Genomic DNA, 26,754 nt, shown 5'->3' with positions numbered 1-26,754 from the left:
AGATTCAGATTTGGCTGAATTGAATTGGGACAGTGATCCAATCAGCAAATCACTGTCCCCTGAATTGGGCTGAATCTGAATCGAATGCGGCCTGCTTCGCACACCCCTAGTAGTTAGGTGTGGTGGACCAAAGTCAGAGCTGGGTGGCAGCCTATAGACTAACTCATTTAGAAAGGCATAATCTTTAATAGGCGAGATGCTGCTTTGTCTGATGCTATGTTATTTATCTAGCTAACATCTGATGAAGTAGGCTGTTACCATAGGTGAATCCAGGATTTAAAAAAATGGGAGGTGTGCAGGAACAGCAGCTAGCTCTACAGCTTTCAGCCTCGCCCTCCCCCATGCTGGGGTAGGTAGGCCATACTGCAGTAACAGCAGCAGGGGACTTTTTTTTAAGCACCTGAGGGCATGTCTAAAAGAGATGCTATGTTGTCACAGCAATGAGCTATGGTGACATAGCTCATTGCTATGATCACATAGCACTGGTGGGCACAAAACGTGATGCTGACTCTACTGTTCACTAGCTCATTGGTACTGCGCTGTAGGGCTGGAAATGACCCATGCACCTCTGGAACTGTGCGGTAATGGCATTTAGTACTTGCAAAGCAAATACCAAATGACCGGGGGCACGGGGACACGTGTAGGCGCACGCTGAAGCAGGTAAAAATTCCCCCTTCCTCTCCCTTCCATGCTCACTGGCACCTAACCTCCTCTTTCCTACCTCCTGCTGCTGCTGCCTCTGGCTGATTTGGTAGTGGGGAGAGCCCTAGAACCCTTTCTGCTCACCTTTCTGGACCATCTTGCTGCCACTGCTGTCCTGATCACTGCTGCCCTACTCTAGCTGGGGCTGCAGGGAATCTTTGTGGAGAGCCACATTCGCTTGGGAACAGCAGCGGTAGCAGGTGGGTTCCCTTACCTCATATCTGCTCCAGGGCTGGCAGGGAACACCTGGAGGACTGTGGAAGGAGAAGGAACTTGCCCACCACTGTTACTGCTGCTGTCTCTGGCTTAGCCCACCTCCTGAGCAGCCCAGTTGAAGTAGGGCAGAGGTGGCTCTGGAGCTCCTCATCCATGGGTCAGTCTTCAGCAACACCAATCATGGGGGGAAGGGGAGGGGTCATACCACTGAGCGTGGAGGGGAATGGGGGGGCGGGCAGGTATTCTTACCTGATTTGGTGACATCAAGTCCCTGGTTGCTGTTCCTGTGGCACATTCTGAAAGGGGAACAAACTGCAACCACACCAATGCACCTTTTCTAGACCCACTCTGGCTACAAAAAGCTTGTGCCTTAGCAATAGCAGTGACTCAACAAACATGTGCTTGTTTACATATACATACTCTGGAACCCATTTCTATTACATTTTTGGCTGCATACATATTCAAAAGACTTACTATAAAGCCTATACATGTAAAAACAACAAAATTGTTTGTAATGATTTTTTAAGCAAACAATAAACTTGCCATACATTTTTTAAATTTTAAAATTATATTTATGATGGCATTAAAGGCATCTTTCCATGAAAAATTAAGATGTAATTTTTCTTAACAGCTGTTGAAACAGGTATAGTCTGGTTAAACAGTGCTCTAGCATTCAGTGCCATACCCTTGATTTTACAGTGATTGCCATGAATTAATTTAATTCCATCTGTAAGCTAAAATCAGATCAGAGGTCTAATGCTGCTGCAGGCTCCACATCTGTTTAATCATTTTTGGATACAACAGCTTGCAAAAGTTCAAGTTTTAAAATTTGCTTAATATTAAAGCAATAATGTTATACTAGTGTGCAAATCTCAACAAGAAACAACAGAGGCAATATTCAGATTTGAACTAATGGGTAAAATGCAAATCCTTTTTACCTTACTTGCTAAACGTTTCCTTCTTAGAAAACCAAAGCCTACCTATTAAGCTTGTGTTTGTTATAAGATTAACACAACCAGGGACCCTATGAACTACTACTGCAACTTGACATATTCATCTAGCTGGGAACCTCGTAATCTTATGGTTATTATTAATGGGGAACATTCCTAGCTCAGTTTGGATACTACTCTGACATCACTTCAATTATTTTGGCTTTATCCTCATGCAAGTGCAGTAAGACTGTGATTTAGTCTCTTCAGGAAACTTTTGTTAAGAAAACAATAAAAACATATCTTTAGTCACGAATAAAAGAGACCGATTCAAGCATTTTCTGCTTTGGCTACTACAGTGTATTTTTTATGCTAAGGATAATTTTTATAACAATTTTCAAAAAATGATACTGCATAGTAATCTGGTCTTGGCCTTTCTTTAAGATTAAGACTTATGAGTGGAACAGCTATAGAGCATTCAGCAACTATTATTTCCTCTTCTATCACTCCTGGCAGCCCTAAATCCTTTAAATCCTTTCCTAGAAGGATCTCCTTTTGCTTGGGTAATTTTTGCAATACATGGCCTGCTAACCCTTACCCCCTACTCTCGATCTCACTTACGTATATCACAGCAGAGTCAGCCTTTCTACCTCCGATCTTCAAGAAGCACTGTGGATAGTAATTCACTTGCATAATTGGCTCAAGAGATGAAAATCTTGTATCTGCCTCTCTTAGCCACTAATCTATCCAGCTGACTGCAAGCCTAATTGGCAGCTTGTTTAGTAATTTGGCTTCTAAAGTGTTGTATTGATGTTGGATAAACAGCCAATGGAAGGAGAGAAGATGCATGCTGTTTCTCCTTTAAAAACTTCACCCTAGTTTTTGAAGCCTCTTTACTATTCTGTATATTCTTTTTTGTTTCCTGTTTCTTTACCAGCTAGCTGAAGGTAAGGGCTTCACCACAGGAGGTAATGATTTTTATATTAGATGCCATTCTAACAAAACATTATTAAAATCATAAGCTGGTATCATCTTTATAAGGACATTCTCTCTAAAGTGAGAATTGTGATGCACAGGTGTGAGATTCTTTGTTTTTAAACTCTGTTGGCTGTTTGTGTTGAATCAACAGCAGTGTCATAGTTGAGAGCCATCCTATGATGTTTTAAGTGCTACTTCTGTGGTGGTTCAAGTATTTATAATGTACCTGCCAAATGTTCACAAATGCTTGTTGTTAATCTGACATGCAAGTGCATGTTTCAAAACCGTAAGAGACACAGGTGTAAATATGACATTATTCAGCTAAACATTTGGGACCACATTTTCAGACAGAGATCCCCAGTTTTGCTTGCTAATGGTATTTCTACAACATTCCAGGACAATTTTTAATCTACCCAGCACAGGTAACAATAGCAGTGAAGGCATAATGTTTTGGATTTCAGTGCAGCCTAGCATCCTAGTCTATCTAATTTAGTGTCCTGAAAGGGCATATGCAACCTGTGTTAAAGGAAGTGCTTCTGCTATTAATTCCCTGGTTAACAAGACTGAAGCTAGTTTGGGAAGCCTATACATACTACACTCTTGCCATCTCCTAAATCTGCATTTCCTTCTATACTGCTGACTATACAAAAATTGAACTGGCATTCCCCCTTGGTGATCTGGCATCACAGCCATCTAGGAAGTGCACTACCAGAGGCTCTCATAAAGCAAGTCCACTATAAAGAGAATACGTAGGCCCAGTTTTCTTTTCTACCAGTAGGTAGACCATTTGGATTCCAGGAACCTATCAGGCCTCTATTCATACTTCCGAAAATTATATAATACAGGGGTTTTCAACCTTTTTGGATCAGTGTGCCCCTGGCGGCCGGACAGAAATGGGCGGGGCGGCTAGATGTGGAGTGGGGGTGGTGGTGTGCAGCCAAACATGGAGCGGGGGGAAGGGGGGAAAGAGGCAGGGTGTACAAGCTTCCCCTGCTGCCCACATCCGGATGGGTGGGCAGCGCCTGCGCGGCATAATGTGTGGCAGCATTCCATCCCCACCTTCCCATGCGTACCCACTAGGGCCTTCTCAAGTACCCCTGGGGATATGCATACACCCGGTTGACAACCCTTGATATAGTAGAACTCAAAAAGGTTCAAAGATGGGCATCAAGGTTAATCACGGGTATGGAGAGGCTTCATTATGAAGACAGATTAAATAGGCTCTAACAAGGAAGTGTCTAGACCTGAAGATAGATGAAAAGAGAAGGAACCAGAGAGGTGGCAGAGTCCCACTTGTGTACAGGTCGGGGATTTCTGTGTGCCAAAGATCGCTTCTGTACCTGGGTCTAATGGAATGACCCAGGACAGCATTTACTCCACATTTCTGGTACCATAGCAACTGGCACACTGCTGTGTTTCTAAAACAGAACTTCCAAGGCAATGTTTCTAAAGCAGAAAAAAAGAAAAACTTGTAAACTTGGAAAAGTTGCTATCCTTTGATGAGTGTCCAGTGATGTACATGAAGTAAATTGTGGTTTCAGACCAGGCCTTAGAGGACAGAAGTTTACATCATAGGAACATAAGAAGTGCCATACTGGGTCAGAGCACAAGTCCTCCTAGCCCAGTGTCCTGTATCTGACAATGGCAGAGAGCAGATATTGAGGGGAAGAATAAATATGCAAGGTCTATCCAGACTGATCTATCCCCTGTCCTTCCTCTTCCCTTGCATCTTATTGCTTTCAGAGGCTTAGGAAGTCTTAATTTGTAGTTTGTAGCACTAACTACAATGTTTAATACCCACTGATGGATCTATCCTGCATGAATTTGTCCAATCTCCTTTTCAACCTGGTTAAACTATCAGCCTCTACAATACTTTGTGCCAATGAATCCCACAAGTTCATATTGCACTGTATGAAAAGAAACTTCTTTTCAATTGCCTTAAATCTGCTTCTGAATCATTTCATTGCATATCCCCTAGTTCTAGTATTGTGGGTAAATAAAAAAAATCCTTATTTACTTTCACTGTGCCATCCATGATTTCTTTAAGACCTCTATTGGATCTCCCCCTCAGTTGCCTTTTCTCTAAGCTGCAAAATTATAGCCTATTTAATCTCTCTTCATATGGAAGCCTCTCCATACCCCTGATTATCCTTTATACCCTTCCCTGAATCTTTTCAAGTTATACTATATCCTTTTAGAAGTTGGGGGGCGGGGAGCAGGAGAGGGGGCAGAACTGCATGCAGTGTTCAAGCTGTGGGCGTACTATGGATTTATACAGTAGCATAATGGCATTTTCTGTTTTGTTTTCAATTCACTTAATAGTTCCTAACATCCTGTGCATCTTTTTGACTGCTGATGCACGTTAAGTTATTGTTTTCAGAGAACTATCCACAATAAGTCTAACAACTCTTTCTTGAGTAGTAACAGCTGACATAGAATCCATCATTGTGTATGTGCATGTTGGATTATTTTTTTCTCTGTACATGACATTGATCTTCAACTACCACTGTGTTATTCATTCACTCAATTTTATAAAACCTTTTTCAATTTAAATGGTTAGCTTTCTATTTTTCCATCCTGAAAAATTTGGCATCATCCAAAGATTTGGCCACCTTGCTATTCAACTCCCTTTCCAAATTATTTATGAATACTTTAAATAGCAAAGACCTCAGCACATATTTGTGGAGGACCTCTTTCTCCATTGTGAGGGCTGATCAGTTATGCCCACTCTTTGTTTACTGTCCCTTACCTAGTTGTTGATCCACAAGTGCTATGAATGCTATGCCAGCCTAGTTTCATTAAGACCCTTTTAAAAAAAAAACCCAACCCCCCTGAAAGTCCAGATACATTGTATCAACCGGGTCACTATGCTCTCCATGCTGATTGATGTCTTCAAAAAACTCTAGTAGACTGGTGAGACACGACCTCCCTTTACAAGACATACTGGCTCTTTCCAACCAAAATCACCTATGAAACTGCTAGCCTCATTAGTAATTTCAGCAAGAAAGACTAAGGACTGAAACTATGGAGACTTAAACTATCATTCCACGAACTGATTCATTCAGGACAAGATTAAAATTAGATTGCCAAGACAACATGAAGAAACTTGCTGTCTATACTGTACAAAAGTGAATAGATACAGGATTTCAGAAAAATTAAAGTTAACTACTCACGTTAAAGAGGGAGGGAATGGATTAATGGCCACACAACCCCCGCCCCAAAACCAAAACTACCTACTCAAATGTCAGTACCGGTATACGGTACATTAAGAATGTTACTAACAGTGCTCTAACTCAGGGGTGGGCAAAATATGGTCCGTAAGCCAGATCTAGCCCACTAAGCAATTCCATCTGGCCTGTGGGGCCTCTCCGTAAGCCCTGGCTCTCACTGCCCCTCTACAAGCTGGCGGCTCCATGCAGAAGGTGCCGCTCTGCTTGCCAACACACACCTCCCCCACACCCTCCCAGCCCCCACACCATATCCCCAACACATATCCTCCCAGAGCCCCCCGCACACACTCCCACATCCCCATACATCTCCATACCCTCCCACACCCCACCATACCCACACACCCCCTCCCACACATTCCCACTCCCACCACATACCCCACATTCACACCCCACCACACAAAATATATGAGTAAGACTGTATTTTGAGCTATTATGCAATCACCTCTAGATATACCGTGCAAACGCACATAAATCAGGACAAAAATTATATTTTTAAATAAAATTAAAATAAGTTATAGTAGATGTTTGATTTTTTAGTATACGGGTTGTCTTTTTTTTCTGGTTTCAAGATGGCACCCTCCCACACACAAAGGAGTACTTCCAGAAGTGGAGAGACTTCTAGTGGCAAAGGTCAGGGGTTAGGGGTGGGACTTCTGGTCCCAAGATGGTGCCCAGGGGGCAGGGCACCTGTCAAAGGGCGGGGCTACCCTTGTGGCCCTTGACAACTCACAACAATGTGTTAAGTGGCCCTGCAGCTGAAATAATTGCCTGCCCCTGCTCTAACTACTAGGAGGAAAAAGAAAATCTAAAATGAAAGAACCAAAATACTTCTAAGACTTCTGGCCAAGATATAGTGAAGGAGGAGGGAAGTGAGGGGCTCTACTTTGGGGGAGGGTCTATAACAAAAATAAATATCTGCTGAGGTGCTTGTAGTCAATTTTTACTATCTGAAGATGACTAACATTGTACCCTAGTTACTGGATTTTCATTTCTATAAACCTTGCTCCTATAATTCAAATTGTTGGGAAAATTTTATGTCAATCTGTGAATTAAATATGCAAACTTGCTGCTGACCAAAGATCTATCAGCCAGTAATGAAGATGTCAGAATGCCTAAGCATGCCACACTGATACACAGCTATGAGCTTTTCTTTTCAGGTTTGCAGAAAGCAACATCTTGGGACCTTAACACTGGAAAGCAAGAGTGAATGCCTTCTTCCAGACATCAAAATATTTATTCAAAGCTTTCACATTAAACAGTTCCTTTATCTACAGAAAGAAAATCGAGATCTCTGAACCTTTCTGTGTTGCTTACCTGAACAATGACCCTTTTCAAATTCAGATCATGGAAATGTTTTTAGATATTTTAAATGCTTATTTTTATTGTCCTAATGTAATAAAAAAACCTTATGTAGAAATCTGACAAATTGCTGAACTTCTATCTTTCTTTAAAAAATAAATTACAATGGTAACAATATTTAAAGGAAACAATTTTTGCATATTGTACAGCAGCCATTTATTTATTTGAAATGGTACTTTCCTATTCCTTCAAGAGAAGGAACAACTATCCTGGAGAACAAGAATGAGAACCATGCATAAGCTTTAGCAAAATGGGGACTCTTGGGAGAGTCCTGGTAGACTTTTATCCCCTATACAAAACCTCAACTGACTAATTAAAAATTAAAGATAGACTTGACCCTCTCACTGGCTACAGGACAGTCTTTTCTTTTGGACTGGCTCATGGTCCTTGTTGGTAGCCCAAAGCAGAGATAAGTCTCGTGAAAGCAAAGCAAATAACTCCACAGACAGCAATCTTTTGGATCAATGTGGTTTCTAGAAAAAGCCAGAAAGGGATAACTCATTTAAGGAGGTAAGATCATGAAAGAGAGTAAGAGAGTGAGAAAGAGCAAGAGAGCGAGCAAGCGAAAGAGAGGGAGTGAAAGCAAGACAGAGAGAGTGAGGATCTTTTCTTGTTATTTTTGGAATTGTTTCCATACTCTTCTTACTCTTTGGGAAGAGGAGGCATGGAGTTGTCAATCTCTTTACACTAACCAGCCTTGATATACTCTAACATGTACGGCAAAAGAGTGTGTGTTCTGCTAGTGATCCCCAATCCTTACTCTGAAACTATAATTTTTTAAGAGGAAAGCAATGAAGGCTGGCTTAGGCTCTCTGGGCAAAAGCATCCACTTGAGAACCTCCACAAACGAATAGTAAGTGCCATACTTGAAGAAAATCGCATAGGGACAATCTGTATGCAAAGCCTGCGAACTCTTGAGAAGGGAAATATTGCTTCTTTCTCATCATCTCCTTTTCCCTGAAAGCTTTTTTAAGACACAGGAACTTTGTGAATATGTTTTCAGTAAAGACTAGAAGCCTGTGGGATAGGAAAGATCAGTGAAGACTAGAAGCCTGTGGGATGGGAAGCTAGCACACTGTGGAGTGGACACGTACATGGTCAGGTGGGTGGCCAACTGGCTTAGGAACTGCACCCAGAGAGTGGTGGTGGATGGTTCCTTCTAGGCCTGGAGGGAGGTGGGCAGTGGGGTTCCGCAGGGTTTGGTCCTCGGACCGATATTATTTAATATCTTTGTCGCAGGGCACCTCGGTGCTCTGCTCCTGGAGAGGAGAAACTGCCAGGGAGAGAGCCCTGGCAGTGCCTAATGAGCACAGCTGCAAGTTGCCGGGGCAACTAATCAGAAGCAGCTGGCCAGAAGGGGGCAGGGCCTGGCCTTTGTAAAGCCCAGGGCTGAAGCCAGGCTAGCAGTTCTCTGCCAGCAGCCTGGGAGGCAGGAGCTCTGGGAGTGAGGATGTGGAAAGGAGCATGACTTGCAAGTACAGCTCATGATAGCCCTGAGAGGATGGGCACTAGGGTTTAGCCAGGGGGCTTTAGGTTTGTGTTACAGCCAGGAGGCTTGAGTTTGTTTGACTTTGTTATTACACCCGGAGGCTTGGGTGAGGCTGTAGGGGTTGGAGGAGGCCTCATAAGAGGGTGCAGTGTCCTCATAGGGACCCCAGAGAGTGTGGGGAGCCCCAGCGCCAGGAGGGCGCATTAGTTTCATAGCACCAGTGAAGGCGTAGCTTGCACGCCAGTATGGGAGTGACTGGCAGCGAGGAGCGCGACCAGTAGGTTGTGGGCGCAACCGGTAGGTTGCAGACGGGGGACCTAGACCCCGGATCGTGTGCGGGGTGCATAGACCCCAGCCCCCGAGCGAGGGGCGATTTTTATTGAGAAGCCCAGGGTGGACACGGTGAGCCCCAAAGAGGGGGAGCACCACTTTGTATTATTGAGAAGCCCCGTGTGGGCACGGCGAGCCCCAAAGAGGGGGAGCGCCATACTGAGGAGCCCTAGAGAGGGGCAATTATTGAGGAGCCCTAGAGAGGGGCAATTACTGAGGAGCCCGAGACGGGCATAGTGAGCCCGGCCGCAGGCTAGTGCGGCAACACCCCTCAGACCGAGGCAGGGTGCTGCGGTTGCCCCGAGAAGACAGGGAGTAGCAACGCGGTGCGCCGGGGTCCGAGAGGGTATCCGTGAAATTGGCCAGGGAAGGGCCAGGGCCCGCTAGGGAGTCCCTGAGCGGGACCGCACCATCAGGAGAGTCCCAGTGAGAGGCTGGGTGCGAGAGAGAGAGCCCAGAGTGGGCTACACTTTAGAGGAGGCCCGGGAAGCAGGCGTACCGACCTAACAACGTCTATTACATCTGCGAGGCTTGGGGCGTGGTATTAGGGGCTGGTAGGAGCCACGCACAGCCCATAAGGCTGGGGTGCTTGAGTAGCACCCATCGTACGGGGAGACCCACGAGGGGTCCAGGAGCTTACGTGCCCGAGGAAACACAAGGCAGCCTCCCTATTACATATTCCAGCAAGACGTGGCGGGCGAGAATGGAGGGTGCCCTCGGGCCGAAGTAGCACGGTGAGAGGGCCTCAAGGAGATCACGGCCCTCCGAGAGGACCCCGCCGTGACAATCTTCATCAGCTATTTGGACAAGGGCGTGGAGAGCACCCTCTCCAAGTTCGCTGATGATACCAAGTTATGGGGCAAAGTTAGTACAGTGGAGGGCAGGGAGCAGATTCAGGCCGACCTGGACAGGTTGGATCAATGGGCAGAGAGAAATAGGATACAATTTAATAAAGATAAATGTAAGGTACTCCACCTGGGAAGGAGGAATCCCCAGCACACCTACAGGTTGGGGAGTGTCCTTCTCAGCAGCTCGGAGGCAGAGAGGGATCTTGGAGTCATAATTGACTGCAAGATGAACATGAGCCAGCAATGTAACGAGGCCATCAACAAGGCCAATCGCACCTTGTTGTGCATTAGCAGGTGCATGACTAATAGATCAAAGGAGGTGCTGCTCCCCCTCTATGCTGCACTGGTCAGGCCGCAGTTGGAGTACTGTGTCCAGTTTTGGGCGCCACACTTCAAGAGGGACGCAGAGAATCTGGAGAGGGTCCAGAGGAGGGCCACTTGCATGATTAGTGACTTTCGTGATAGACCCTACAGGGGGAGGTTGAGAGAGCTGAATCTCTTCAGCCTTCACAAGAGATGGCTGAGGAGAGATCTTGTGGCCGCCTATAAATTTATTAGGGGAGGTCAACGGGGAATAGGGGAAGCGCTGTTTATTAAGGCACCCCAGGGAGAGACAAGAAATACGGGTGTAAACTAGTTGAGAGTGGATTTAGGTTAGACATTAGGAAGAAATTTTTCACAGTAAGGGTAGCCAGGATCTGGAATGGGCTTCCAAGAGAGGTGGTGCTATCATCTAGCTTGGAGGTCTTCAAGAAGAGGCTAGATAGTCACTTGGCTGGGGTTATCTGACCTCGGTCCTCTTCCCTGCCAGGGGAGGAGGTCGGACACGATGATCCATTGTGGTCCCTTCTGACTCTACAATCTATGAATCTGTGAATCAGTATGTCTCTTTTGTATTCTAACAATGTAGAAATTTTACAAATGTTTTTGTCACGGCTGGGCCTGGATAAAGTCACAGGTATGGCCACCGGGTACCTTTACGACTCTGACCTTCAGTCACGTGATCACTTGCTTCCTTTCCTGTAGCAGTGGTCCTTACTTTTTCCTGCCACATTTTGATGTTTTAGGATGATAACAATTGGAAGGTGGTAATTTTCACCGCCACTGGACGACGATCACTCAAAGTAGGTTTCTTTTGGGGCTCCGACCTCCACTACATTCTGGCCTAGTGCCACCCAGATGATACACTGCCATTTGTTTATCTTGATCTTAACTGGCATCTCTTTTTTTTTCCTTTACAGGCTTGTACATTTCTAGATAACTGTCTCGACAGAGCTAAATCAGCATGGACTACTGGACTTCTTCTGTTTCAAGTAAGACCAGCAGGTGTCCAGGGGAGAGCTTTTTGTATATTCTCTTTCCTTGATGGTTAAGCCTTCTAATAATAACAACAAAATAAAGTATTCTAAGCAAACAAAAAGAACAGATGCCCATCTGGGCTGATATCCCCTGTCCAGGGGATACTGATCTGTCTGGGGGATTTTCCCTTTTAAATAGTTCAGGTTGGGGTTCTGCCCACCTGATGCAACACTCTGCAGGCCTGTGGAGACAAGGGAGGCAACACAGCCACAAATAAAAAGAAGGCCAAAGTAATAATAAAAAGAAGTCAGTATCCTAACAATTGGGGCTCAGCTACTTTTTTTCTGGCTGGCCCTTTAACGGCATTGCTCCCTCATCGCAAATGCCACTTCGCTCCGTGGCGTTTCTCTGGCCAGTGTCTTCTGAGTTTAATCACCAGGTGTCCACTGGCTCATTGCTGCTAGGGATGTCCCACCCTGCGTCTCAAGGCTTGGGATGTTGATCCCCACTCCTTGGCTCACCACGCTCCTTGCATGCTCCTCTTCTGGTCTCCTGGAGCTGCTCTAGCCTCACGGAGTAGCTGATCCAGGACCGTGGCTCCCGGGGCACTCGTCTCTCCTTTGCCAGCTCCTTGCGGCTGTCGGTAATTATCTCTTTTCTTTCCTTTTCTTCACAGTTTGCTTTACAAGTGTGGTAGTAGATTTTGTGTCTTAATGTGAGAGAGCCTTAAAGTAGGGGCTTAGGCTCAGAATAGATAATTTTTGCCCACCAGTCAGGATAGTTACATCTGGTGTTAAAAGTCTTTTGAAATTTTTTACCATCTGTAATGTCACTGCCATCTGCCACAGGCTTCACTCTGAGGTAGTATGGAATGTATAAATATGGTAGTAAGGAGAGAGAGAGAAAAGGGAATACACCAAAAAATGTCAACGTAGTCCCCACAAAAGTCAATTTTTGTTGCTTGATTTCTCATCAGTGAGGCAAGGGCTGCTCTTTTACCACTAGAGGTGGCTGACCCCTAGGTCATAGATAAAGCATAATGCAACACACCATGGAGAACCTTCCACTGCTAGTGAAAGTGTTGTACTTGTTCTGTGTACAGACAAAGAACTTCAGTCTCCAGAGCTGTGAATACAAGAAACTTAAGCAGCACTGGGTCAAACAAAAATTAATCAAACCTTTGTCCATACTGACAACCAATATCACTTAGATGTCAGATCTAAGATGGAGGGCATAAATTCTAAATTTTCCACACAGGGAATTATGTGGAGTTTGAACAAGTCATGCCCAAGTGTTTGGGAAATTTACCTCCAGTTTATCCAGGTGAGGCAAGTCTGCTTTTTATCTATAAATACCTAAGAAAGTTGACCTTCATCACAAGCTTAGCCTGGACAACCTCTGTTATGACAGTATAATCACAATCTTTTCCAAATAATCATTTAGGCACTGCAGATATTCAGGTCTTATTTTTAATCACTGACACATTAAGCATCAGCAAAATAGTTTGCTTAGCTGCTCCACTGGCAATTTTAAAAAAGGAATGAAAACATTTAGCCTTTTGATTACCTTGTTAAAGTGAGTCATGACAGCATTATAGCAGTGCTCAGAGCTTCTGCTATAATTAAGAATCTGTCAAATTTTTCATTAAAGCACATTTTTAATACAAGACATATCTTAGTAATTTCAGATTGTATCGGTCTGAACTATGGCAAATGCTAAGTCCAGTAAAATTTGAAATTTGCTTCTATGGAAAATGATCGACATGGTTTTAGATGCATTTTGTTTGATGCTTTATATAGGTGTGCTCTATATGTATATACATTTTACACCTAATAAAGCTGCTTCATCTTTATAAGATGAAAGTTTGTAGAGTTTTAGTTGGTCATTTGTCTTCATTTTTTCTTTTTAATTTGCATGAAATTTCTAGTCTGTAAATTGTAACTTAAGTTAATAGAAACCTACCAATATCAAACAGAATATGTTCGGTAGGAATAGCATGCATTTCCCTAATAAAATTTAGAGGATCTAAAGGAATATAAGAAAAACAAAAAATGAGAATCCAAAGGTTATGGTAAATGGGATGGGGATCAGAGGATCACTTGGGGAGCTGAGAGAATAAGGTAGGCTGTAGGGAAAAGAAGATTAGAATTCAAGGAACAGAACTGAATGAAACTCCTACTCAGTTTACACCAGGTTGACAAAACTAATTAGAGACTTAAAATGGACAAACTCCGAATGTTCACTGAAGTTGCTATGAACATTTCAAATGCATACATTTTAGGGATCTAATGCTCTGCTGATTCTCTTCTACATTCTATGTATAGATATATTTACATGGCTACCAATTGCTTTAAAAAAGTACTAAATATGGTTTTGGTCTGGTTCTGTCTCCTGATAGACAAACCAAATAATTAAAAATACAGGGAAAAGTTAAAAAAAAATTGAGTGCATTGTGTAATTGCAATGAATGATGTCAGAGTGTCATACTGATTAGCACTACTATTCAGGTGGTTAGAAGACATGAAGTAATTCAGAGCAACATTGTCCCATGTCTGAATGCAGTGTTGCTTAAATATCAGGTATCAATTTCTTTAGAGGAAGTTGGGCCAGAAACCGTGTAATTGACTGCAATGTATAACATCATGCATTTCTGATTCTTAAGAAACAGAAGTCATACTTAAAAAACATGCAATGTATACTTACAATGAATCGTTCTTTAATTTAGTAAATGGATTAGTTAAGTAGATGACATGTCAAAAGAGACTTTATTAAATGCACAAACCCCAGAAAAAGTATTGTAGTAAAAACAGAAGAATAGGACATAATTGCCTCTGCTGTCAGCGGGTAAGTCTCCCCTGCAATCCATATGTAATAGCATTTCTCTTATTTTATTCACTGCTTTTCAACGTGGCTTTCTTTACTTCACCTTTACAGATGACATTTTTCAAACTATAAAATGCTCTGTGCAGCTAAACTTTTTTGCTTCAACAGTTTCTTATAGCTACAAGAGTAAATCTACATCCTTTGTTACTAATGCACACAAACCTATTGGTATGTGACTTTGACTCAAGGCTGAGAACAGGCTATAAATTTAGAAATCAATACCTAACCCTATCAATATTCATTTTACTTTTTCAATACAAAATACAAAGGTGAAAGAGCAGTAAATAAGCTAGAGTACTGAAATAAATTGGGTGTTCTTGTCACAATTAATAAATGTTTAACCAATAACACTGCTAGCTACAGTGGTCTACAGCTTTGTAAGATATCGGAAAGTGTGTACTGGAGCAGGTGCTAACCTGACTATTCATAAAAATACACACAACATATTTCAATACCCAATTAGTATCACCAGTAATTCTCCCTGCTAGCATGCATCTCAAATATACAAAAAAAAAAAAAAAAAAAAAAAATACCATGCATATTATTATAGAAATGCATGTACCCAAGCAATTTTCTCCTGTAAACATAGATTGGGGTTATGAAACCAAACTGTTTTCCTCACCTACCTGGCTGACACATAAGGTCATGCTTTACTAATTTGTAGCACGTGTATCAAACCTCAAAATAAAGCTTATATAGTTGATCACCAATCTACACTCAGCCTTTAGCTTTCACAACCATGTTCAAATAGGAGGTAGAGAAAACACTGACAGACTGTTTCTCTTGGTTTGCAGAGAAACACTACTGTGATTATTGTCCACATGCATTTAACTGGAAAAAAGTCTGCAAATAATTTTGGGGGGCTTAAATCTGGTCCTTTGGTTCCCATGTTTTAACTATTTAATGTATTTGGGAAAAAGAAATGCCAATAAGCATACTAGTCATTTGTTCTAATCTAGCTTTCTTGTTGGTATGCAAGTTTTTTCCTTTCAAATTATGGTATCAAATGTTTTTAATAAAGGATTTTAACATTAATTTAGCCGTGGGAAGAAAAAATGTTGGAATGTATTGAGATTATCACAATATATTTCTGTAATATTTGTACATGAACATACCTGTATCCCTGACATGGTATGACTTAATATTTTTAAGGTTTATATTTGTTTAAAAAACCCACAAATATTCAAACAGAAAATCCTTTCATTTGATTATAATCCAACATAAAATTTTCCATCTTTCTGTTCAGTACAAAATGAAATAGTTCAGCTTAAATTAAAGGGATAAATTTACAGTAGCTAAACAGAAGCAAATACAAAGCTTCTTGTTGCTGTTTTTTAAAAATGTTGTATTTCTTCCTCTAAATATAAGACAAAGCGTTTAAGGGGGAAAATCTTGTATATTGTGAAGATGTAGCCATGTATTTGGAAAAAGAATGAATGCTTATAAAAAATATTGAGTGACCTCATTATCAAAAGGTTGCCTTTGCAAATAATGAGTCAGCTTGTAAAAATAAAATAGTGGACACTGGAAGTCCAAGGTAAAATGCATAATAAAATGAATTTCCTGATACTTTATACCTACTCTGTACAAAAATGACTTTTTCTGGTACTTGCAAGTTGTTAAGTCAAAATCACCTTGTAGAAATAATTATATTATCCTCTCCTCAGCCATTAAGTATTTTCCTTCTCACTTCACATATGTTCAGAGTCTTAGGACCTGACCCAGGCATTTTCTTTTTCCATAGTGCTGCCACTAAGGTGCTTTTATAGCATTTCTGAGATTGTTCTTGGTCTGTTTCTATCACTGATACTCGAAACAATGAAATATTCAGGGGGCCATTCAACTGGAATGCAAACATTAGGTTACTCTAAAAATATTTATCTAGGATTGAACTGAATTTAAGAATCCTATGTATAAGGTACCACAACTATATGCTAATATACCAATAGCTACATTATTCATATCATACATATTTGTGAAAAATACATGAAGCCAAACTGTAAATGTAAACACAAAGATACACATATAAAATAGAGTACACATATATAATCAATATAAACAAACTGAGAGTCCTATAAATCACAGTTAGGTATTGAAAAAGTAATTTCCCAGCTGTGACATCAGCAAAATGTATGCTATGGTTGTGACCTCGCATCTGTAAAAAAACCTTCCAGAAAATGCACTTGCAGGTGTTAGCCACTTAATGTGCTGCACTTATTTTGAAGCTATCTGTCATATTCTTGACTCCAAACTTTCAATTGTTTGCCCAACATTTGTCGCTTTCTAAATTTATTCTATTTTTCATACAATCTTCATTGTAAAAGAGACACATGCTTCCCAACCTTGTATTCTTGACTGCACATGAATAGGAAACTCTGTTGTCTAACATTTTTATCAAAGGCAAAGAGATCACTTTTCTTTAAAGAAGTATTGTATTTGAAAAGGTTTAGTATGAGAGATTAGGGAATCAACTGACTCAACTGTCCTTCAAATGCTCGGTATGTCTAAATATTAAAGCACATACCTGAGGCTATTGGAAGAGTTGATGAATTTATCATGCACTTTGCAGGGTTACTGACCGATGTACCTTGAAGATTTAACTTCACAGTAAAATGAATTACCTGTGGGTCCTGGCAGGGGTGCAGCTTTCCTTCTCCGTTTGACATCTCCCATACACAATGATCCTAAGTGTAAGCTTGTTTGTCTGCAAGTAATTATCAGAGAAAACTATTAACAAAGAGTGGAAAATGACACAAATACACAGGTTATACAAACTAAACCTAAATCAAAACATTCTCAACGAAGATGGAGCTGCATAGTGAAGTCACCAATCTTGTTTATATTGAAACATAATCATGTTTGTTGACAAGCACTCAGCATCTAAACACAGCATCATAAATTGTTACTGGAATGAATAATATAAAAGGAATGCTTTTCAATTTTCAAAACTGGCAATCTTTCTACCTCAACATAAAACACGCTTGGCTTCTGACTGGAAAATAACTAAGATTAATTATCAAAAGAGATCACAATATCGTTGGTAGGTTATCAATCGGTTACTAATGCCTTACTGCCAGAACAACATTTATTACAGGAAAAGTATTATCAATTCATTTTAAAGAAAGACGAAGAATGCACTGGGTAACATGAAACGGATCCTCTTTAAGATGTATATGAAATAAACTTGCGCTACATGTTGATATTTCCTTTTTTAATCACTGGCTGAGCATGAAAATGACATAGTGATGGTTGGATATGTTGCTCTGCCCATTAAACGATTATGAGCTTTTATTTTTGGACTGGTGAAATTAAGCAGTTACAGTAGGTGGCAAATAGCCAGATCTTAATGGACTGAACTAGCTACTGGCTGTCAGGTTACCCCAGAAAAAGTCAATAGGGATTATCCTGAACTGGGGAATTTAACATGATTTGCACTGTTAAACTAGAATGATAGTTGTGGTTTTTCCTGTAAGTAACATGTTATTCCTTTAGTTGAAAAGTTACTGCCTGCATTAATTTCTGCAGATGAGAACTAAAGGGAGTGGGGGTGGGAAAAGGGAAGGTATTTATGGAGATGTATTAAACATTAGAGAATGCATGGAAAAATTAAATAACTATAATTTTAGCAAAAATGTAGTGAATTTTGATAAATTACAAGGGAGATAACTACTTCTAGTAGATTGGTGCCAATGCAAAGTAATATGTTTCCACTCAAATCCTTAGCCTGCATGAATTTTGCTTTCTTGCACTTAAATGGTTTCTTTTCGCTACAGCATTACTTAATGCATAACAAATTAATTATATGCTATAAACAAATATTTAGATTTTCTGAATAACACTGGAAAAAAGTAAACCCTCACCACTTGGCTGAAAGTGGTTAATGTTTAATCATTTAATAATCTTTTTTTTTATTATTAAAAAAGGTGCAAGACTTCGTAAATTAACAAGGAAGTGATTTTAAAAGAAAATACTCCAAGAGATTTAATTACTGCACAAATGTGTACCTTATTCTAACTTACTGTGCCAGTTCTTTGGCATTGCTTTATCTTATTTTAACGTTGACTTCAATTAACTGCATTTACCAGATTTTTTTCACTCATAGGCTGAACTTATTAAAAATCTTTTTTTGTGATTGATAATACATATGAAAATGAGGAGAAATGCAATAATTTAGTAACTATGGAAAAAGGCTAATAAGAGCAACAAAAATTCAAAAGGGAATATTTTTAAAAAGTTTTTAAGTATACAGGTTTTAACTTACAAATTGTGTGTACTTAGTTAAAATAACTCTGGGCACAATACTTACCTATTTTTTTAATTGTACAGTAATATGGCTTTATTTTTTAAACAAAAATTGTTCCTAAAAATTGAGAACACTGTATGTTAGAGAATCAGGCTACTTAGGAATCTTTAGAAAACTACTACTGTCAAAAATTGGTTCACCTAAATAGACCACTTATTTCACTCTCTGTTTAAAATACAACCCAATCACACTCTGTACTTTTAAACATTTGAATACAAACTAATGGGAAGCAAATATCAAAATTTAAAAATATATGGTTTAATTTATAAACTAATGTATCCTTTTTCATTCAAAATTAATGTGCAGCAGCAGGGAAGACTGAAAATGTTCAGAGTTCACTGAAGTATGTTTTATTTCATTAAACAGAATTGTCTATGAATATGAAATAAAGATCACCACCACCTTTCCCCCCAAATCCAAATTTCATTACGTCTCCTGGACATGTCTCATACTTAGCAGAATGGAACATGTGGATTTTTTTCCTTCTGGAATTATACAAAAGGAGAGAAGGTGGCAAACATGGAGGGGGAGAAATACAAACTGAATGATAATAAAAATGAATAAAGTCAGCTAATTGAACCTGCAGACCTGAATTATAGGAGAACTGTTTGAGTAATTCAACCCAGAACTGATTATTGGTTACACTGTATTGAGATATCGAGATTACTGATCAGCAAAATTCTGTTACTCAGGTCTCCCAACTTTTCCTTCAGGCACACAGAGAACAGAGTTGCAACAACTAACACTAAGTTAGGACTACTGTATTATTGTCGTCACCCTTCATGTAGAACATAGCAGTTACTTTTTAATTTAAAATCAATGAATGTCTGAAAGGCAACCTTGTTCTTTCAGCATAAATGAATCATTTGTCTTTGCAAAGCACTACAACCTGATCACTAGCCAAGGTGAGAGCAGATATTTCTTTGTTGTTGTTTTGAGGAAAATTCTATAGAGCCAACCCAAATTCTTGGTGTGTTCATTAAACTAAGAAATCCAGTCTCATAACAACAGATATTGTATCTGGATCTAAAACTAATTATAAAGCAGCATTTATTTCCAAAAGGATTTACAACTAACATTTTATTGTCGATTTAAATCACTAAAAGACAAAACATTACATCTTAAGGAGGAAGGGACAAAACTACAGTTTAGTGGAGGACAAGACGCTACATTTTTGCACTAAACACAAATAACAGATCATGTACAATATATTTCTAAATTCCTATTATATGGTCATTGAGAAGTAGGGAGTACACTGACCCTAAGAATCTGTTTAGATTCAATATTATGGTTCTTAACATTAAATCATAAATGCAAGGATTACAAAGAGGAAGAAAGCGATTTGCCTGATTTCTATCTACTTATCCATAGCTTGCTGCAAGCTATCATTTATAAATAGTGCTCTCGTGGAAAGCTAGGCATTTTGCTGGGGAAAAAAATAAAACTTGTTAAGACCACCTTGCCTGAAAACTTGGCTTTTGATATGCTGGTGACAGGGACTGGAGCAAGCAGTGTCAAATGGAATAATTTTTAAGGAAAGACAACAGGAACTTGTCGCCTCATTGTATGCATTTACAAATAGAGGCTTTTCAGAGCATTAGGCCTAGTTAAAGCTGCCCTCTGGATAAAAAGTGTTCCCAAGCAGCCTCAGACAAGCTTGGGAGACAAACAGATGTGACTATGGTCCCTGGCGTTTGGCAAGAACACTCACTGTCAATAAGAAAAATATAAGCATAGACAGGGCATCAGCTGCACCACAGTGGAGCAGGCCTGCAAGTGTCATAGCAGCAGCAAAGTTGTGGCAGAGGGAAGTAAGAGGGCTGTTAAAGCCAGACTGGTGTGAACTTACACTAGGAGGCCAAGATTTGATGTTGTTGTTGTCAAGCCTCAACACATTACACAAAAAATGGAATGGAAAAATCTATTGTCAAAATGTATTCTTCCTTCCTCTTGTACACAGTGGTTAGATCCCCTTTGTATGTAAGGGCATGCAATAATGCATAAAGCTTGGGGAAAAGAGAGAGAACACTTAGCACAAGAAAAACATTCCCCAAATAATGCGCTTTAATAACGTTATACTACAATAACTGCTGTATTAATCTCAGAAGAGACACCCCCAATGAATGCTTATGCCTATTTGCTGTAAATGTTCTCTTCGCACTACTCTTATCCATGCACCATTTCCTTTACCTTCTTCCTCACTGTTTTCTCACTTCATAACTGACATTTCATGAGATATGACGACATTATACCTGTTTAAATTTGACCCTCCTACCCCCAAGAACCATGTCATCCATACTGATACCATGAAAAAACTCTTCATTTTGTTCAGTCCCCTCAGTATTCCCAGTGAGACAATATTTTCAATGATCATCTATTTTTCATTTACAATTAGGAATTTTTACATCTCAAAGTCATTGGAGCAGGTTAAAGCCAGGGTTTGAACTAGTCTGATCTTTATGATCACTGGAATTCTCTCAAGTGTCCTTCAGGTTTATGTTGGCATTTCAATTCATAACCAGTTTCCTCTGAAAGAGGCCCTACATTCATGATCTATGGAACACTGAAAGCAGATCTTGTTTACTTTTCTTTTCCCAATTATGGCTATAATACTCACAGGTATTTTTACCTTTGCACTTGTCATTCAGCTGAAATTAGGAGAAATTCACCTCAAATGTAACTTTCACTTCAGTCACAGAAAAGTGGAATAGGACAGTGACTGAATCCAGGATGTTGGGAACTTCTAAATATAGTGACCTCCACTTACATGCTTATTGGGTAAATGCCTAATTTGCTTAACACAAAGCTACTTCCAGTATGTTAACCATTACTTACATTGTAACAAACTACTTCTCTGTATAGTGGTTGTGGACATGAACCACTTAAATATGTAGGAACTCTAGGCCCATTGTCTGTAACCATACAGTATGTAATAGTATAATTGGTGAAACTAACAAAGCTGCCCATTTCAAAGCTTGTAAAGCCTAGGTCCCATGAATTTTAGAGGGGAAAAAAGGGTAATAAGCCTTAAAGTATGTAAACCTTAGCAGACTGATCCCAGTTAATGAATAACTGGCCTGCACTTGTAGGGAACAGATTAGAAAGGCAAAAGTGGCAACTAAACTTAAATTAGCAACGCGAATCAAGGACAACAAGAAGTCCATGTTTAGGTACATAGGGAACAGGAGGAAGACAAATGGGAGTATGGGGCCATTGCTCAACAACTCAGGAGAGATGGCTACCAGCACTCAGGAGAAAACTGAACTCCTGAATGACTACTTTGCCTCGGTATTTCACTGGGCCAAGGGGAAAATCATGCCAGGTAGGGTACAGAATGAGCAGGGTAGGAATGACTGCCTTCTTACTATTGCCATAGAATTGGTGTGTGATCAATTAAAACAATTAGACATATATATGTCAGCAGGACCGGATGAACTTCATTCAAAAGTGCTGAAGGGGCTGGCCAAAGTAATTGCGGAACCCTTGGCGAAACTCTTCCACAACTCATGGTGCCCTGGAGAGGTCCCTGAGGACTGGAAGACAGCCAATGTGGTGCCCATCTACAAGGGGAAGAGGGAGGACCCGGGTAACTATAGGCCAATTAGCCTAACTTCTATCCCAGGGAAAATCCTGGGAAAATTCATCAAGGAGTCTATCTGTGATAAGCTTGCAGAAAGTAAGATTCTGAACAGCCAGTATGGCTTTGTTGTGGGCAGGTCTTATCAACCTCATCTCCTTTTATGATCAGGTAACTCGCCACGTGGATGAGAGGAGGTTGACACTGTATACCTTGACTTGCAAAAAGTCTTTGATCTGATATCTCACGATGTCCTCACAAGAAAATTGGAGAATTGTGGGCTTAACTCCGAGACAGGCGGGCGGGAAACTGGCGGCAGGGTAGGACTCAGTGTATGAATTTTTGCATATTAGTTATTATGTTTAAATGATAATAGCACCTCTATGATTGTATGAACAACTAAAACTCCATTTTGTGCTTGTTTCCCTGCTTGACATGAGTAGATAAACTTCGTATGCCTTGTATACGTGAGCGTCTATGTGAAAGGGTGAATGGTGAAAGAATGGTAACTATTTGCATGAAAACAGAAGATTTAATCGAGTGTGTAAGCAACAAGAAGCCAGTGTATAAGTTACCAGACAGTAAACTAATTAATGGGTGGCTGAAGAACTTGTCTGTGATCAGGTGCAAAGAAAAAGAAATTTTGCATATCCTGCCATTTGAACTATACAATGCTTCAAGATCAAGGACACAAATGCTTCAAGACCAAGTATACAGTGCTTCAGCAGAGAAAATCAACTTTACTGGACTGACCTAAAGTTGAGATGACAAGAAACAACCTCTAATTAAAGACTGAATGTGGAAAATCCCCAATGCTGAAGAAAGACTTGAAATCCCTATAAAAGTGAGATGCATGCAAGCCAAGATGGGAAATCCACTCTCTGCAACCTCATAGAGCACAGGCATGCATGTCTGTTCTTTCCCTGCTCCTATCACCCTCAATAAGCCTGGACCCGGCCATCCAGTGCTAATATTGATTAACATCTGCTGGTAACTATAATATATTACTGGAGTGGTTTTGTTTGTATGTATGCTTGTGTATGTCTTTGTATGGCTGGTTTGTCCAAGCTTATGTATCTGCTTCATGCAACCAATAAACACGATATTTTGCCTTATCCCCTTTTTAAGGTCTTGCTCTTGAGTTGAGCTCTTGGCAATTTTAAGTAACACTGTGTCGCACTGGCGAGAAGTGGCCGGTGGTGTCCCACAGGAGTTGGTGCTTTGTCCAGTACTTTTCAACATCTTTATCAGCGATTTGGATGTGGGGGTGAAGAGCTCAATGGCCAAGTTTGCAGACAACACCCAAGTTATGGGGAAGCGTGGTAACGCTTGAAGACAGGCTACAGATACAGGCAGATCTAGACAGGCTAGCAAGTTGGGCGGATTGGAACCAGATGAAGTTCAACATTGAGAAATGTAAAATGCTCCACTTGGGGATGAACAACTCCCTACACATCTATAGGCTTGGTGGCGCCAAACTGACCAGCACCATGAACGAAAGAGACCTGGGGTAAATAACAGGCCACACTATGAATATGAGCCGGCAGTGTGATGCTGTAGCCAGTAGGGCAAATAATACTGTGGCATGCATCAATTGATGCATTTCCAGCAAAACCAAGGAAGTACTCTTCCACTCTACTCAGCATTGGTAAGACCATAGTTGGAGTACTGCATCCAGTTCTGGACACCACACTTTAACAAGGACGTGGAAAAGCTTGAGAGAGTCCAGAGAAGGGCCACCCATATAAGCAGATATTTGCAAGGCAAGCCATACGACGAAAAACTGCGGGACCTAGAACTGTTCAGCCTGAAAAAGAAAAGGCTGAGAAGGGACCTGGTAGCAGCTTACTGCTACATTAGGGGAGTACATCAAAGGCTTGGTGAGCAACTGTTCACCAGGGCACCCTTGGGGAAGTAATGGCTACAAACTCCTAGAAGACTGTTTCAGACTCAGCATTAGGAAAAATCTTTATAGTCAGGGTGTCCAGACTGGAATAAGCTCCCTCCAGAGGTGGTGCAATCACCTACCCTGAAGATCTTCAAGAGGAGACTGGATGGTCACCCTTGCTGGGCTCACCTAACCCCAGTTGTTTTTCTGCCTGGTGCAGGGGGCTGGACCCAATGATCTTCCAAAGTCTCTTCTGGCCTTATAATCTATGAATCTGTATTATTTACATGGAGTTCAGCTAAGTATATACTTTGGGGCCCTGGGGAAATTACTAATCTCAATATGCATTTTTTTCAAAAACAAAAACAAACAAAAAAAAACCAAAACAAAACCCTCCAAAAGCAATCAGGTAGTCTTCATTTATACCAGTAGGGAAGTGTGAATTATTCCAGAGTCACTTCACAGAGCTGTTTTAAGAATTAGCCACACTTCATCTATACTAGTACAAAATCCAAGACAATGGAGCCTCAATCTCATTTAGGGGCATCTGGGTACCCTTCTCATAAATCATTTACTAATATATTTATTTTATATGTCTATTCATTATTACTAGCATTTCTGTTGGTCACTTTACTCCCATTGTTTTCCTTTCAATATTTTTCTTCCTTACAAGCTATAATGCTGTTCTTTGGCTATTGTCATTATACTACCAGTTTGTAATGCTCATACATGTATAGCACAAGTCTTCTCATATTATATTTGTACTTCTTTTTAGGTTTCAAACTATATGCCAAATTACATTTAAGACCTCCAACATTGCCCAGATTGTTTATAAGTGATCGTGGTGACAGTTTGATGTAATTTAGACATAGCTTGAGCTTTTAAAGTTTGTATTTTTCATTAAAAAATAAGGGATTTTTTGTTGCTGAATTGAAAATAATCAACTATGTTGTACTACACATACAACACTGAAAAAAAAGTTTCAAAACAAAACTGACCGTTAGAATATGTTTTAAAGACTTGAATACGTCGTTGTCCATTATACTGTAATTAACACATCTTTCATCCAACTTGAACAATGAAATCCTCTATAAAAAAGCAACACAGTGCTCTGTCACAGTATCCAATGAGTTCCTGCAGATGGCTGTAGAACTCTTCAATTTTATCATCATTGGATGCTGTGCTAATACACAGGCTGACAATACTAAGTGAAGCTCTTTAGAAAGAGATGGTAGTAAGACTGGAGTTGACTGGTTTGGATTTTAGAAAAGGACATACAGGCATTTCTATTAAAAGGAAATGCCACTCCTTCCCTTTGTTACTTCTCAGGCTCAATATAGTCATGTATGAATGAATGGAGACAGAATGAACCCTCTGGAAGCTTGGAAGGATTTGACAGCTTCTTAATTACACAATTTTAATTATTTTAGCCATTCATAATGGTGGTACACAAGCTAAATTTTCATTGCTTCAGTTTAAAAAGACTTACTTTCTAGGGGCGTTTATACACATGCTAGGGGGCGGGGGGAGGGCACTTTAATTAGAGTGACTCTGAGAGCCTCTCTAATTAAAGTGCCCAGAGCATCATGTGCATCAGCATCCCTACACTGAAAAATGGTGACAGGGAAGCTTTAACTAAAGGTCATTGAATGAGCTTTAGATAAAATACCCCCGCTACCATTTTTCAGCATTGGGAGGCTGATGCACGTGACACTATAGTCTGCTGTGGTAGTTACGCTCCAATTGTAGAATCGCAACTAATTATAGCGCGCTGGAGCAGCCTTGCTGCACGTGTAGAGGTGCCTCATGTTCATTCCAAAGCTGACAGCCAAAAATGCTAAAGCTTCTGGCACATTCCTTGTGTAACTTAAAAACACAATCTTTCATAAGACATTGTGATGTTCTACTTATAAAGTCAATAATAATCCAGAAGGTCTTGAAAGAGTGACTCACTGACTTGGAAGGAAGGCTGGGGCACATTAATAAAATGTGGAGGAGATCAGTGAATAACCTCTTATCTCAGTTATGAAGCACTGCAGAATATACACTAACACTACTTGAAAAGGAAAAGGGTAATACTGTATGTAGTGTGGTGGTGGGCAGAGGGAGAAATGATACAATACAAAATATATTTAAAATATTTCTCAAATTGGATTCATTGTTTCAAAACACATTGGAGAGCCAATGAAAGAGCTCAAAATGAAGGTAGGCAATATAACCCACTTTCTACAACCAGACTAATCTGGCTACATACTTCCGTTGTTCCAATATGGTTAATATAAAACAATGCACTGTAAACTGCACTTCTCATATGGTTACATAGCATATGCTGCCTTTTAGTAAAGAGTATCTACAGGAACACATGCCCTTCCATTGGAAAATACTTCCTTCCATTTTTGATAGAACCGTGAGGCTGCTAGCAGGTGGTTAAACCAAAAATGTATTTTTTTAAAAACTATTTTAACATGACTATCTTGCTATCCATAAACTGCTGTTTACTGACTCATGAACAACCAGGACCATAATATGAGAAATTAACGTTCTACACAGTGAGCGCATCTATACAAGATGCTATGGCGCTGTAGCGTCTACTGGCAAAAACCGTGATGCTGCTGTAGCAATAGGCTCCCTTGTTATAGCATATTTCTATGGCGACATGGTGGTCAAAACACTGTACACAGCCAACATAGTGCAGTATGGACTGTTACTGTACCATCTTTTAG

At 40.4% G+C, this 26,754-nt stretch overlaps 1 protein-coding gene across 1 annotated transcript in view; it reads right to left on the bottom strand.

Annotated features, from left to right (window-relative positions):
• The window catches only part of GPATCH2 (G-patch domain containing 2), a 221,051-nt gene that overhangs the window by 13,615 nt on the left and 180,682 nt on the right, over positions 1-26,754 (bottom strand). Inside the window, exon 9 of the mRNA XM_014597996.3 lies at positions 16,885-16,967. Coding sequence (XP_014453482.2) covers positions 16,885-16,967 — 83 coding nt within the window. The remainder of the gene's footprint in view (positions 1-16,884; positions 16,968-26,754) is intronic.

Source organism: Alligator mississippiensis, chromosome 1 (genome assembly GCF_030867095.1).
Source record: "Alligator mississippiensis isolate rAllMis1 chromosome 1, rAllMis1, whole genome shotgun sequence".
NCBI classification, from domain to species: Eukaryota; Metazoa; Chordata; order Crocodylia; family Alligatoridae; genus Alligator; species Alligator mississippiensis.
This window is presented reverse-complemented; position numbering and strand designations above follow the sequence as displayed.